The sequence below is a fragment of the Petaurus breviceps genome, unplaced genomic scaffold (assembly GCF_028583685.1).
Source record: "Petaurus breviceps papuanus isolate PSGF00001 unplaced genomic scaffold, PetGlider_PUasm1.0 140, whole genome shotgun sequence".
In the NCBI taxonomy this organism is placed as follows: Eukaryota; Metazoa; Chordata; class Mammalia; order Diprotodontia; family Petauridae; genus Petaurus; species Petaurus breviceps.
In genome coordinates, this window is record NW_027185698.1 from 39,538,561 (window position 1) to 39,553,939 (window position 15,379).

The 15,379-nt window shown below is 40.5% G+C and overlaps 1 protein-coding gene and 1 pseudogene across 2 annotated transcripts in view; one reads left to right on the forward strand and one right to left on the reverse strand.

Annotated features, from left to right (window-relative positions):
- The window catches only part of GPR78 (G protein-coupled receptor 78), a 13,287-nt gene extending 2,720 nt beyond the window's left edge, over nt 1-10,567 (forward strand). The window contains exons 2-4 of one of the 2 annotated variants that reach the window (XM_069074096.1): nt 798-1,449; nt 2,770-2,883; nt 9,133-10,567. In XM_069074096.1, the coding sequence (XP_068930197.1) occupies nt 798-1,449; nt 2,770-2,883; nt 9,133-9,370 (1,004 nt within the window). In that variant the 3' untranslated portion in view covers nt 9,371-10,567. Of the gene's footprint in view, nt 1-678; nt 1,450-2,769; nt 2,884-9,132 lie in introns of those variants that run through there. The other variant, XM_069074101.1, reaches the window with a different exon arrangement.
- Nucleotides 1-15,379, reverse strand: part of LOC138150685 (N-alpha-acetyltransferase 10 pseudogene) — a 43,554-nt pseudogene that overhangs the window by 20,492 nt on the left and 7,683 nt on the right.

Here is a 15,379-nt window from a genome sequence, read left to right on the forward strand (position 1 = left end):
CTCTCTCTCTCTCTCTCTCTCTCTCTCTCTCTCTCTCTCTCTCTCTCCTTCTATTTTCTCTCCTGCTCTTCTATTCCTTATTTGTCATTCTCTTCTCTTTTCTTGCTCTCTTCCTATTTCCCTTTTCTCCCTCTTCTCTCCCACTTTCTTTCTCTGTCTTTCTGCTTGTCTTTTTTATCTCCCTCTTTCTCTGTCTCTCTCCCTTCCTGTGTCCTTCCTTGCCTCTCTCCTTCCTTCCTCTCCTCCTTCACTCCCTCCCTCCATCCCATCCTCCCTCTTTTTTTCCTTTTGATTGTTGTCCCAACCAGGGAGGTGAGTTCTTTTCTAAATAGCTTGCACTAGGTCTCTCTCCCAATCTCTTCTGCGCATGAGTCACTGCTGGCCGCCTCAGTGAAGGTGTGACAATTTCTGGGGACCCGACTGGCTGAGGAAAATGCGCTCAGCACCCGCAGGCGAGTGAGCAGAGGTACGACTCCCTATTTCAGTTGTGCCCTGAGACGAAGAGAGGAGAGAAAAGGAATTCAGCTCCAGAGACTAAGAGATGATTTGGCTACGGGGAGGCAGTAGGAGTTCGAGTGGATTCTGCTGAAGAAGATGGTTTGGCCAGTGGGTTCCAGTGCCCAGCCGGTAGAGAGGTACCTTTCAGCACCCTGGACAGCGTGCGTATTGCCTCCTCTCTCTGCTCCCAGAGCCTAAAGCAAAGCTTGAGCTCAGCTAGCTCAGACTCAGACACAGACGTATCTCCTCCTGGCCATGGGGTCCAGGATAAGTCCGTAGAGCAATGGACTTGGCTGAAGCCCTCCTGGCGCTCCTTCTGGGCTCAGTCCTAGTCGTCTCGCTTCTGTCCAACCTGCTGGTGCTATTATGTTTCCTCTCCAGCTCCGAGCTCCGCCAGCAAGTACCTGGACTCTTCCTGGTCAACCTGTCTCTGTGCAACCTGCTGTTGACCCTCCTGAACATGCCCTTTACTCTTCTGGGTCTTCTGTGGCGCCAGCAGCCCGTGGGGGACTGCGCGTGCCAGGCGGCGGGCTTCTTGGAAACTTTGCTGGCTTCCAACGCTATGCTCAGTATGGCCGCGCTCAGCCTGGACAAGTGGGTGGCCGTGGTGTTCCCGCTGAGCTATGCGAGCAAGGTGCGTGGCCGCGATGCTGCGCTGTTGCTGGCCTACGCGTGGCTGCACTCTCTCGCCTTCCCGCTGGCGGCACTCGCCTGCTCCTGGCTGGGCTACAGCAGTACCTATTCCTCCTGCACGGTGCACCTGCGGGTCGAAGCGGAGAGGAGGCGCTTTGCCGCCTTCACGGTGGCCTTCCACGCCGCCAGCTTCGCGCTCTCGCTCGTGGTGCTCTGCTTCACCTACCTGAAGGTGCTGCGAGTGGCCCGCTTCCACTGCCGGAGGATCGACGTCATCACCATGCAGACCCTCGTTCTGCTAGTCGATATTCATCCCAGGTAACCAGAGGGGCTGAAGGGTGGAAGGGGGCCGCCACACTCTACATGAGTCACCTTGCTCAAATCTCTTCTCCTTCCCCAGCCTCAGCATTTTGGTAAAATGAGAGGCTGAACAAGTTGGAGATCTCTACGACCTCTTGCGGTTCTGACACTTTTCTATATTAAGGTCACATTCACTCACAGACAGGAATGCTGTGATGAAAAAGTCCTCAGGGTTTAGAGTCAGAGATTCTAGGTTTGTTCAGATTACCTGATCTTTTATACAGGACAGTGACCCCAAGCACGTTATTTCCACTGTATAGGTCTCAATTTTCTCTTTTGTAAAAGTGGGGATAAATAATCCCTGCCCAGGCTAACTCCTAAGTGTGGGAAATGCCTTAAACTCTACTTCCTTTAAAATTTTTATTTCTTTTTTTTTTTTTTTCCTGGAGAGAGTAAGAAGGAGGACTTCCAGTTGGCGTTCAGGCGGGGCCAAATTCAATGTTGTTGCTTACAGCCTTGTTGCAATTTACACACGTGCACGGGGACTCCAATACTCCCCCTTTCAACTTTCATTTTTCTGCACAGAGAAATGGTTGCCAAAAAGAAGTGGGTACTAACCCCAAGTTCTGTATGAGTGTAAGTGATGGGGTGTGTGAGTGCGTGATTGTATTTCTGATAATGAATTTGTGTGTTTGAATGTATGAGATGGATTTAGCAATAAATGTGAATTGTCTGTGTGGTTTTTGTGTTACTGGAGGTCTGTGAGGGTCTGCATTTCCAAGAATCTGTATATCTTTGTTTATGTGTATGAGTGTATCTGTGTTCATAAGTTACTTTATGTACATCAGAGAGTCTGCATATGTTTGGGCATGAGTTTGTGTCTGTGCGTATGTAAATATATGTGTCTTTGGGCAGCGGAAGTCTACTCACCAAGGGACCAATGCGCGGGTGGTCCTCGCCATCCGTCTGGCTTTTAAGATTTCAGGACTTTTGAGCAGGTTGCAAGCGCCACCCTTAGGGACCTGGTTGACTCAGTTGGTAATCCCAGGACCCCTAGCATGGGGCTTACGGAGGACCCCAGAGCCTGACTTTGTAGCGGATAACCTGGGGCTCCATCCCCAACTATCTTCCTCTGCCTAATTCCCTAGAATGCTTCAGGAGAGGGATTGAATTAAGTTATCTGGAGAGCAAAGAGGAGGAAATTCCTAAATTTTTCTCCAGCTGCCTTCCTGCCTTTTCTCTCTCAGGTCAAGTCCGACTATACCCGGCTCTCCAAATCCCCCTCGCCCTTCCCAGCATTCTGGATTTAACCAAGAACCTTTGCCCTTTGCCTTGCAGCGTGAGGCAGCGCTGCCTTAATGAGCAGAAGCGGCGGCGGCAGAGGGCCACCAAGAAGATCAGCATCTTTATAGGCTCCTTCGTCCTCTGCTTCGCTCCTTACGTCATTACCAGGTGAGGCTTCGCTGGCTTGCTCCGGGAGCATGACCTAGGACAGCTCCCCTCTGAACTCTGAAACCCCGGACGTAGCCCTCAGCCAAGAATGGTTGCCAGTCACACAATGTTACAGCTTCCTTAAACTAAACAAACTTTTAAGATAACAAGCACTGATTCTCAGAACGTTGGCATTGGAAAGGAACTAAAGCAACTAAGAACATAGAACGTTAGTCTGGGAGGCACTTTAGACTACAGAACACAGAATCTCATCTTTAAGGGACTTTAGAAAAGAGAGTGTTAGAATTGTAAAGGACCTCTGTACACATCACAGAGAATCTAAGTGCATTCAGGGACCTTAGGACCCAGAACATAGACTGCAAAAGCTAGAAGAGGTTTTAGAACAAAGAATATTAGAGGTCAGAGATTCTTTAGTCTAATCCCCTCATTCGCCAGATGAGAAAACTAAGTTCCAGAGGCCAAAATTATATTATCCATGATCATTGTATCCCTTTTATAAATGAGGACGTTGAAGCTCAGAGATGACTTATAGTGACAGTGAATGAAATGGCTTGGTGGTTATCACACAACTGATACACTAGACCAAACCTGGCAAGAATTACCTCAATATTATCTCCATCAAGGGCTTGTCTAACTTCTGTTTGAAGACCAGGGATAGAGTAGACATGATCCATTCCACTTTGGGATAGCTCTAATTGTTTAGAAGATTTTCCTCATATCAAATGAAGAGCTGTCGGTACAATTTCTATCCATTATACTTAGTTCTAGAAGGGAATTCTTATCAAGAGATCTGTGGAGATATTTCAGGAGGTCCAATAATTTGGATGGAAAAAAGTACATCTTTATTTCAATATATTTTATTTCCTTTGTAATCCCATGCATTTTATTTTATGTATCTAAAAACATTTTTTCAGAGAGTGGATCCATTGACTTCAACAAAAGGGGTCCACTACCCACCAAAAGACTAAGAATTCCCTGTTACAAAGCAAATATAATTTGTCTTCTACTTGATAGCTATCCTTCGAATATTTTTAAAAATAAGAATCATGGTCCTTCCCTTAGTTTTTTCTTCTCAAGGTTTATTCAACATCTTTAGCTGGGTTAATCTATCCTTCAATGGTGTACTTTCCAATTGCCCTCACTATCCTTTGGACACTTTCCATTTTATCAAAGTCCTTCTTAAAATGTGGCACTGAGAACTAAACAAAGTCTTTCAGATGTGATCTAACCAGAACAGAGGACTTAAGGAATAGAGCCTCCACCATTCTTTTCTTTCACTCTGTTTTGTGCTTTATTCCCTTGGAGACCGTAGGGAGATAAACTTAAAATAGGGGAAAGTTTTCATAGCTCCCTTATTGAGTGGGTGAATCCATTCCTCTCCCCTCTTCTAAAGTAGGGCCCTCTATGGGAATATATAAAATCAAAATGTTAACTAATCAATATTCTGCACATGAAGGGCCTGTGAGTCACTTTTGGGCATCTGTTAATTACCATATGCCACCAAGATACAGATCTATGTTTCTCCTCATAATGTGAGTCTGTAGCCTTTTTCACATGCATCAGGAATGCAAAAAAAAAAATCTCCTTTTTTGACTAATAGGAACAGAGCAAACTGTAATGTCCTTTTCTCATAGATGCTTGAGCAGAATTACATTATTTCTATGCTCTGGACATGTTTGAAATAAAAAATAAATAATGAATTAGCCTTCTTTATTGTTTAAATCTTTATGTTTAGGGGTGGCTAGGTGGCACAGTGAATAGAGCACTGGCCCTGGAGTCAGGAGAACCTGAGTTCAAATCTGGCCTCAGACACTTAACACTTACTAGACATGTGACCTTGGGCAAGTCACTTAACCCCAATTGCCCTAACTTCCCCCCTCTAAAAACAATCTTTATGTTTAGTTCTTTTAGAATATGCTTACACTCAAATATGGGAAAATATTACTAACATATTTATAAAATGTACATATATGGTGTGAATATAATGTCCTTAAAAAAAGACACTCCTAAATGACTTAGCTCCTTCAAAGTAATCACCTCAGAATTTTTTTGTACATATTCCAGTAGTACTGACACTGCTCAAAAAATGACAATAATTTACATTTGCATAGCACCTTTCTAGCATATAAGACATTTAATTCAAGCAAATAATTTATTAACTTCCAAATCCCTCAAGTATGTAGAACACTTACTATGATCCATCCTTCTTTGGAAAGTGAATGGCCTATTAGGGATGGAATTATTTGCCCCATGTAGCAGAGCAAGGATTCCAATTTAAGGCTTCTGTGAGTTCAATTTATGTCTCAAGTTAGAAGAAACTTGCTAATTTTGTATTTTAATTTTCTTTATAGGAATAAAAGGAAATCATTGCAGTGTGACTTTGACTAGAATCTGGTTCCTTATATTCTTCTGTGCATACACCCCCTTCTGCATCAACTCACACAGTGAGATTGTTCAATGACCAGAAAAGATTTGTCAAAAAAATATCTTATAAGGTCAGTGTAGTGCCAGCTGAGAGGGAATTTAGGGAAGCTGCTCAGCTTTGCTTGAAATTGAGTGATATGTTTTCTTTGGGACTTTCCCTAGATTGGAGAAATGCTACTTTGAACATTAAAATTTCAAAAGCAACATCACTCAGCAAGATGTAGTGAGAAAAACCCTGGTTATAAAGTTAGAGGACCTAGTTCTGCTATTTAGGACCTGTGTGACCTTGGACCAGTCACTTCCTGCTTCTGAGGCTCAGTTTCCTCATCTGTTACAATATTAATAATTGGACATTTATATAAAAAATTAGAGTTTGAAAAGTGCATTTTGCATTAGGGAGGCAGTTAAGCAGTGCAGTGGATAGAGTACTAAAGCTGGAGTCAGAAAGACCAGAATTCAAATCTGGCCTCAAATATTTACTAACTGTGTGATCCTGGGCAAGTCGCTGAACTACTACTTGCCCCAGTTCCTCTTCTGTAAAATGGGGGCACATTAGAGAAGGAAATAACCATTCCAGTATCCTTGCCAAGAAAACCACTTGGACCAGTCCATGGGGTCATGAAGAGTTAGACATAACTGAAAAACAATATATGCATTAACTCATTTAGTCTTCACAGCTCTGTAAGTTAGAGAGTAGGAGAAATGTTTTCCCCAATTTACAAGTTGGGAATTTGAGCCTCAGAGAAGTTAAGTTTCTCCTGATAGCAGGCCTAGGTTTTGTTCTAAGATACCACACTTGGATAGATGATTTCTAAGATCTCTTAAAACTCTATAACTTTTAAACTATGACATCATTATCACTCTCATAATAGAAACAATGCCTAGCATTTATATAGCACTCTAAGACTGGGAAAGCAATTTGCAAATATTATATGATTTGATCCTCACAACAACCCTGGGGTGTTATTATTGTTCCCATTTTGCCTATGGGAAACTAAGGCAGATGAAGGTTAAGTGATTTGTCCAATTTCACATAGTAAGTATCAAAGGCAGGATTTGAATCTTCCTTACTTCTGGTTCAGTGTTCTATCCACTGTCTTATCTAAGAATATATAAAAATCTCTTCATTTTTTCCTGGTGTAACAACCATTCAGATACACTAGTGTATGGTGGAGAAAGTGTAGTAGAAAGGGCTTTGGACTAGGAGTCCAAAGTGGCTCACTGGGCATGGGTCAGGAAGACCTAAGAACAGATCCAACCCTAGACACTTCCTAGTTGGGTGACCAGTGGCAAAGCACATAACTCCTGTTTTCCTCAGTTTCATCATATATAAAACAGGCACAATAATAGTACCTACCTCTCAGGATTATTGTAAGGACCAAATGACATATTTGTGCTCAGCACAGTAGCTGGCACAGAGTAAATGCTATGTAAATGTTAGCTATTTCTGCCCCCAGTTCTGCCACATACTAGCCTTGTGGTTTTGGACAGCTCACTTCCTTTATCTGAGCTCCCTCTGAGCCTCAGTTTTCCTATCTCTAAAATCTAGGGTATTGATGAGATAATTATCAAAGGTGTTTTAAAACTTTAAAATTCTGTGGTTTATGTTTGAAGCTCTCTTCTATGCCTAAAGTTCTATATTCTGTATTCTTAAATTTGATGTTCTAAGGTCTCTTCCAACTTACAGCATGTTCTATGTACTTATATTCTATGTCCTAAGAATCCACTGTCATTTTATGAAATTCTAGGAGAATCGTTCTAGGTATTTTCTGCTGATTAAATGAGTAAAATGCATATTTGGTGCCATTCAGCCTTTTCTCTTTAAAGAGACTTTGATTTCTATTAAAATCATATCTCTCACTGCCCTTCCCATTCCTTAGGATAAGCCATGGCTCACCAAAAACCCATTATCAACTCCCACTTATCAGTGTTCAACATTTTGAAAATGTCAGGGATTTACAAATAATTATGCCCTTAAGACTTAAAAGAGGGATTTGGCGGTATTAAGTTATGGGAATTACTAATTGGTTTCTCTGTGCGTAAAATGAGGGTAATGATACTTGTTTCCTACCTTAGCAAGGGGATGTGTATCCGTAAGGGCTTCATTAAGCTCCTTGGAGGGACAAATTTTTACCATGGTTATTATTATGCCTGATTTCTCTTTGCCTCAAGCTGAGGAACTATTTTAGAAGTAAATTTCCATAGTCATCTGTGTATGCAGAACAGAGAATGTCAGAGCTAAGAAGGATCTTAGTGATGACTGAATTCAACCCCTTAATTTTATAGGTGAGGAAACTGAAGCATCGTGAGAAGGCATTTGCTCAGCTACACAGAGATTTAATAAAGGGATTAGGACTAGAATCTTGGTCTTCTGATTCTAATATGTATGGCTGTACCAAGCCTTTTTTTTTTTTTTTTGGCACTCTCCCTAATTCTGCCTATCTTAGGCAGTTATCAGTCCTCTGAGATGGCCCCTGTTTCAGCAAAACTTCCATTTCCTCATCTCCCTCAGCAAAGAACTTTGATGGAAGAAAGAAATATGATAAACTGATTTCTGCCAAGATATGATTCTAAACAGACATATTTTGGGTCAAGAAGATCTGGCTGACCTTGTTGCTTAGTGAGGGTGGCTTGTCTTTTCTCAGAACCTTAGTTACCAGGCATTTCTTAATGTTTAAAATTACAAACCTCCCAGGGGAAAACTATGGGTCTGAAGTCCTAAAAACTTAATTTTTGTTAAAGGAATATGATACCATTTTGATGAGATCATAAATGGAACCTATTTAGAAATAATGCTTGGGGTTGGAAGAAGAGAGGGAAGTGGAGGGGGCAGTGGAGAAAAACCAGGTGAAAATATAAGGTAATATAAAGAGGACTCAACAGCTAGACTGTCACAAGGTCAGAAGATATAGGCTCTGCTATTTTCTAGCTATGTGACCTTGCCTGAATCTCTCACACAACTTCAGAGCCTCATTGACCCCAACTGTAAAATAGGGATAATAATTCCTGCCTACTTTACAGGCTTATGGTGAGGAATCAAAGTGAATGTTTTGGAAACTAAGAAATGCCCTATCCATGTGGAGTAGGATTGATGTGATTATGGTTTGCTCTCCATCCTCCCCCTTCCACACTCCACATGCTACCACTAACACAATTCTGGTCACTTCCATACCTAAACCACTGACCCTATTGACAAAAGATTGGTGAAGGAGGTGGGGGAGGGAGAAGGAAGAAGTCAAAAGGATGGAAAGGAATAGGTTACATCACTACCTAGGAAAATTCATAGACTACTCAAAAGTCTCACAATGGATTTAGAATCCCAGGAAGGATTGCAAGATATAATTTAATGGGAAGAGTAATGCTGGATAAGCTTCAGTTCTGCCACTGTGTGACCTGGGCGGGGAGAGGAGAGAATCATTTCACCTCTTTGAAACTCAGTTTCCTCATTTGTAAAATGGTTTCTTAGCAGATACTAATACATAGATTGCCCACCTCATGGAATTTGTTCTGAGAAGCAAATAAGATCCTTGGTGTGAAAGCATTTTGATAGTAACAGCTCGTATATCTAGAAGCCTTTATGATTAATCGACTACTTTTACCACAACCCCCTGTAAGGTAGACAGAACGTCATCTCCATTTTAAAGATGAGTAAATCAAGGTTCAGATTTGTCTTTTACCATACCAATGCTAAGTGGCAGATCTAGGGTTTGAACTGAGTTCTCCCAGTGATTCAAGGTTTACTATTATTAATCTAAGATATTTGGAGAATGAGCACCTTAAAAGAGCTTGATCATCATATTAGACTATTCACTTTCTTTACAACAGGCTGGTGGAACTCCTTCCATTCATTACAATCAACAACTACTGGGGAGTAATAAGCAAGTTCCTCACCTACAGTAAGGCTGCCTTGGACCCTTTTGTGTACTCACTGCTGCGGCAACAGTACAAGAAGGCGGTGATCAACATTGTCAACCGGCTGCTGAGACGAGATTTATACCCTTCATCTGGCTACAACAGCTCTCTTGACACAGAGAATGATTACTGCCTCCATCGACCAAACTGAACTCCACTATTGGGGTTTGGGGATGGAGAATGGGTGGTTTTTAATGACCCTAGCCAATTTTCAGCAAGCCTCTTATATGTTGGGCTTATAGCTGTGGTGGGGACTGGGTCACCTCAGAATCAGAGAAAGGATCCCACTCTCTTTGGGGACAACATTGGGTTTGATAGCAGGACTTCAATCATGGTTAAGACAGGGGAAAGGACAAAAGGAGTGGATTTTCTTTTCCTATTCCCCCTTGCTGCTAAACTAGAATTTTGGATTTCCTCTCTAAGCTCTTAGGAGTCAGTACTCAGTTTTCTTATGTGATGCATTGTGGCATCTTGGGGGATTTGGTAAAGCTTTGGTTTTGGAGTCAGGAGACCTAGACTAGAGTCACCGCTCTGATACCTGCTGCCTATGTGACCTTGGTGTTTACTCCTTTGGGCTCCACCTTTTTCAGCTATAAATGGAGAGAATTAGACTAGATGATCTCTATGATGTCTTCTAGCTCTAAATCTTATAAAGAATTATAGGGAGGCAGTGGGAAGGAAATCCCAGCAGGAAGACATGGAGAACCTTCAGAATCTTTGCCTGACCCTACTTGGGCTGCCTCTGTCCCTTCATCATCTGAAGAATGCCAAAGCATTGTCATATTTAAGAGGTAGTAAGAGAAGGAAAAGAACTGGATTTGTGGCCAAAAGACTTAGGTACAAATTCCAGCTCTGCTGCTTATCACCTATGTGACCTTGGGCAAGTCACTTTCTGTCTCTTAGCCTCAATTTCCTCATCTGTAAAATGAGAGGAGTTAGACTTTATGGCCACTAAGGCCCTTTTAGCTCTATATCTATGACTCAATTCAATATATTTACTTATCTGCTCCTCCCCCAAAGAGTTTGGCTTGGTCTATTGGTAAGTTAATAAATTTTAGATTTGTCTACTCACTTTTGCTTTGATACCATGTCAGTCCAGCATTTCTGTCTAGAAGGGTAGCCTAGGATAGTCAAAGAAACCAGCAAATTTATTGCCGAAATCTTTGTCACCCTTTATTCTTGGATGGGATATATTAATGAATGGTTTCATTTGGATCAGGGTAGAGTTTTTCACTACACACCATGAGAGCTAAAAGTCTAGTGTCTGCAGTAAAACAGAATGATTATAAATGGGAACTTGGCTTCTCTACACCATGAGTAGGGTATTCTTTGTTTTTTTTTTTTTTACTTAAATAAGCTTTGAACCAAAAGGTCTAATGTTTTGATTTCCACTATCAGCCCACCCCCACCATAGTGTCCCATTTGTTTGTTTCCAATTTATTTATTTATTTTATAGTGCCCGATTTGTCAAAGTATCAGTGGAATTAGAGCCTGATTTATCATCAAACTTCCAACGTCTCATGAGCCATTAGAGGGAATGGGGGAAGAAGACTTGGAGTGCCAGATGTTTGCATAATCATTCATTTGACAACATTCAGGTCTTGAATGATTATCTAAACCTGATATAACAATTACCAGGGAAGTTTAAGATGTGTTGGGATATGCTCATTTTCTCTCCTTTGTAAACCACATGTCCAGGAAAAGGACTGGAAAATCCAAGCCTGGATTTTCAGTTATTCCCAAAGACTTGGCTGTTCAAGTGCTCAAAGGCAATGTATGTCACTACATACCAACTCAACTGTTTGGCATTTGGGTTGCTAACAAATTGCTTATTTGGCCCACTTCAGTGGGTTATCACCTAACTCATCCATCATTTGATTGAATTTACCTTGATTTGTTTTCAAACCATTTGTATGCATGGTTCCATTGCCAAGTCAGTCAAATATCTGACTGGTAGCAGTATGATGGGATAGGTAGAGCAATGTTCTAGGAGTTGGGAAAACTGGATTCTGGGTCCAGGTCTGCTGCTAGTTGGCTGTGCAACCTTGAGCAAGTCTCTACTTCTATGAGTCTCAGTTTCCTAGTTTGTCGTAACAAAGGTCTTGAATTAGACTCTCTAAGATACATTAAAGCTCCAACATTTTGTTTTTCTGTCTGGCATTCAATAAATAACACTGGTTTTGATTGTGTTATTATAAATCCAAGTTATATTGACTGAATGTCCACTGGGTCTAAAAAAGAAAAAGGTTAAGTCGCAAATCAAATGTGTCCAGCTAAATCAGCTATACTTGCAAAATGGAGGGTAATGGATTTTCACAAAGGAAATTACTGCAAGTATCCAAGTTTGTGAATAAAATGTGAATGTTGGAAAAGACCTTTGAGAAAATTTCCTCATTTTACAGATTATGGAAACAGGTCAATCTTAGGGAAGTGAATCATTCTAGGCTACTCTGCTAGAAAGAGGCAGAATGAGGATTCACATGAAGGTATCCTCATTCTGAACCCAGTGTTTTTCTGCCACCCAAGATGCCTCCTTTGTTAATGAAACCAGAACTCGGTTTGAGGCTTAGGGTAGAATTTAATTTCTTCAGTGATCCCTTCCCTACCCCTAATGGTGAAAACTTCTCCAGAAAGCCCTCCTACTGCTTTCTTAGCTTGTGAGTCTTGTAGGTCTCAATGCAGTAAAAATAATTCTACTTATGTTAAATTGGAATGTGCTGTCCTGTTTTGTCCCTTAAGTAAAGTGTTTGTCCATTTTATGTCTGTGTAAATATAATATTTGGGGGGGAGCATTTGTGTGAAAAAGATGTTGCCTATTTGTCACAGATTTCCCACCTATTCCCCTGATACCTTAGGAAAGAGTTTCTTAAGGAAGTTTGTCATCACTGTGAAACAGTCAGCAATCTTTCTTTGGGGAGGAATCCAAAAGATTTGTTTGTTTTAGGTGAAATTGTTTTTTTTTTTTAAACACATATTTTGATAGAGACTGGACTCTCTCTTGGCCACTGGATGTCAATCTCAGTGGCTGGGATACTCATGATGAATGTACTGTTTCTTTAGCCTTTCTTGGCCTTGATTTTGTTCTTTTAGTGCTGTGAATATTGAGGAAAATACTTCACATGTCCTTCAGTGTATCATGAAGCTATGTGATTTTCCAAGTGATTTCTAAACCAATAAAAGTTTCATTTGAATCTTTGCCATTTTGGGGTTGAAAATTAATCTAGCCATACATCATACCTATAGAGTCAATTATTGATCCAGCAGAGAGCATGGATGTATGTTGACCAGCTTTGGATAAGTAGAATGACAACTGCCATCTCTACAGGGCTAGTTTGCAAAATAATTTGGTCAATTAAAATAGGTACTGCTAATTCCTGATTAGTGCAAATAATGAATCCTGAGAAACAGTTGTATTATTTCAACTTGCACTACACATTTCCATGGGTTAGAATGAATTACTATGTAAAAATAACTTTAAATTGTACAAATTCCTCTTTTACACATGAGACTCTGAGACATAACTTGCTTAGGACCACTTGGCTAATAATTGGCAGAGATGATATTTTAGCCCAGATCCTTCATGTAGTTACTAAGGCAAGTGTTCTTTTCAATATGCCATATGCCCTGTAATGGGTAAGAACTTGAACTGAATCACCAATCTAGATCTTTTCGCCTCAAAAGCCATACAGATTATATCCCTAATCATAACCTTTCAAATGTGTAGATGAAAGCCTTCAAAATACCTGGCATATAGTAAACTCTGTTCTCTTTTCTTTTTCTTTCTTTTCTCCTCTTCTTTCCCTTCCCTCCCCCTCCTCTTCTTTTCCTTCCTCTTCCCTTTCCCTTCTCTTCCTCTTACTTTCCCTTCCTCTTCCCTTCCTCTTCTCCTTCACTTCTCTTCCCATCTCTTTCCTTCTCCTTCCTCTTCCCTTCCCTTTTTTGGTAATACTTAGTTTATTAGACTACATGGCACTAATTCATAAGGTAATTCTTTCACTCTTTGATTCACATAATTGGGTATAGTTTACAAAACAATAGCAACATTTTTTGCGTTTATACATATAACTAGGTTCTAGATCATGTCTTCATGGACGTATGGGAAATGTAGGGCTATGACAAGTTAAAAAATGGCAAGTCTCAGGAAGAAAAACACTGAACTGAAATAGATAAGCACAAAGTTCATTTTAGTTTGAGAGAGAAATAAGTTGATATTTTTTAAGGAGACTAATGCTGGAGACAGGGGAAGGGCATCAATATTGATAAAGTCCTGCTTGCCACTCCATCTAGTCAAAATTCAAAGAATGGTTAAAAGACTGAAGGGAACCAAAGTTGCTGCCTGTTATTGTTCCTTGAGATGAGCAAAAAGACAGTAATTAAGGTTTAACTCCTCTCCCCCTACCCCTTCCTCTGTGTTTTCAGTTAGCATTCATTTCTTTTTTTAATTTTAGTTTTTAATTTATTTTGATTAACAACAACAAAAATTTATCTCCCTTTCTTCCCCCCCTCCCCAAAAAAAAGAAAAAAAAATACCCCTTGTAACAAATACCTATATTGTGGAGCAAGAAAAAGTTCCATATTGATAATGTAAAAAAAAAAAAAAAGTTTTAATTTCCATTCTGAGTCTATCATGTCTTTATCCAAAGGTAGGTTCACAGAAGGCATTTTTTTACATTTTCTAACACATAGTAGGTGCTTAATAAATGATAGTTGAATGACTGACATGATTTCTCTGTTTAAGCTGTTTGTAATGCCTTTTTTTTTTTTTTGCTTTTTTGGAGGGCAATTGGGGTTAAGTAACTTGCCCAAGGTTACATGGCTAATTTTTTATTTGTGTGTGTGTGTGTGTTAAGTGTGTGAGGCCACATCCGAACTCAGGTCCTCCTGACTCTGGGGCCGGTGCTTTACTCATTGTGCCACCTTTCCGCCCCTGTTTGTAATTCTTGATTTTGTCTTATATAAAACTATAACAAGTTATAAACTCTCTGTGACTCATGTCTATCAACTGTGCACAAAGGGATTGAGGTGGAGGAAGCCAGTGAATAACTGAATACAGAAATAAAAAAGGTCTTAAAATAACTGGGGTTTTGGGGTTTCCTAAAAGATTTGGGAGGTTTTAGATAAGAGATTTTTATGAGCTTCTTCTTTTTAACAAATATCTTAAAGTTAATTTGATTACTCTTTTTAGTAATTCTCATCTGCTAAATAACTGAGATATACAAATCGCATGATTTGGAACCAATTACCCCATGACTATTGAGCAGTAAGTAAGCAAATTTCAATTTGTATGGAGTGGTAAGCCTCTCAGGGAAGCTTCTGACTATGCAGAGTGAAGAGCAGAATAAAGGCATGGACCAAGGCATGGACACCCCCTAGGTCACCTAGTGAATGAATAAAGATGTGGTTTGGGAGGAGTGGCAAACTCTAAATCCCAAAGTGAAAGTTATTCCTTCATCTATGCAGCTAATCTTACCTGTCAGTGCCACCTGCTGGTTACACATACTATATTGGTTATATAATATTATTATAGGTATACAATATCTGCATAGGCAATAGCTATATAGCCATATAATATCTGTATAAATTCCAATCAGTCAATAAACATTTATTGTTTATTGTATTATATGTCAGGCATCATGCTAACTTCTAGGGATACAAATAAGAAAAAGAAAAGTAGTTCCCTCAAAAAGTTTACAATCTAATGGGGGAAGAAAACACACAAAGGAAGCTGAAAAGGGAGGAATGGTGAGGAAGAATGTACCTGGCAAGGGGGCATGATGGAGTCTAGTCAAAGAAATGCAACTGATGGGAAATGGAGAATTAGCTGATCTAGGAGCCCACATTACAAAGACTTTGGAAGTTCTTTGATCACTTCTCCAATCAGAGAAGCAGTGGGTACTGAGGCTACTAATAAGGTACGAGCACCAAACTGATGTTATCTCACAGGATGATGAGCTTTTCTGGTGGCGTGATCATGGTGGAGTCCAGTTCCAGGAGTGCAGCTGATGCATTGCAGAGCTAGGATGTCTTTTCTCATTGTTCCCTTATGTTGCTTTTTCTGGGTGTAGTAGCTCTGCTGGGCAGGTTGAGCAGTCCATAAAGTAAGTTCCTAATAGATGGTTTATCTATCACATCACATTTCTCTCTCTCTCTCTCTCCTCTC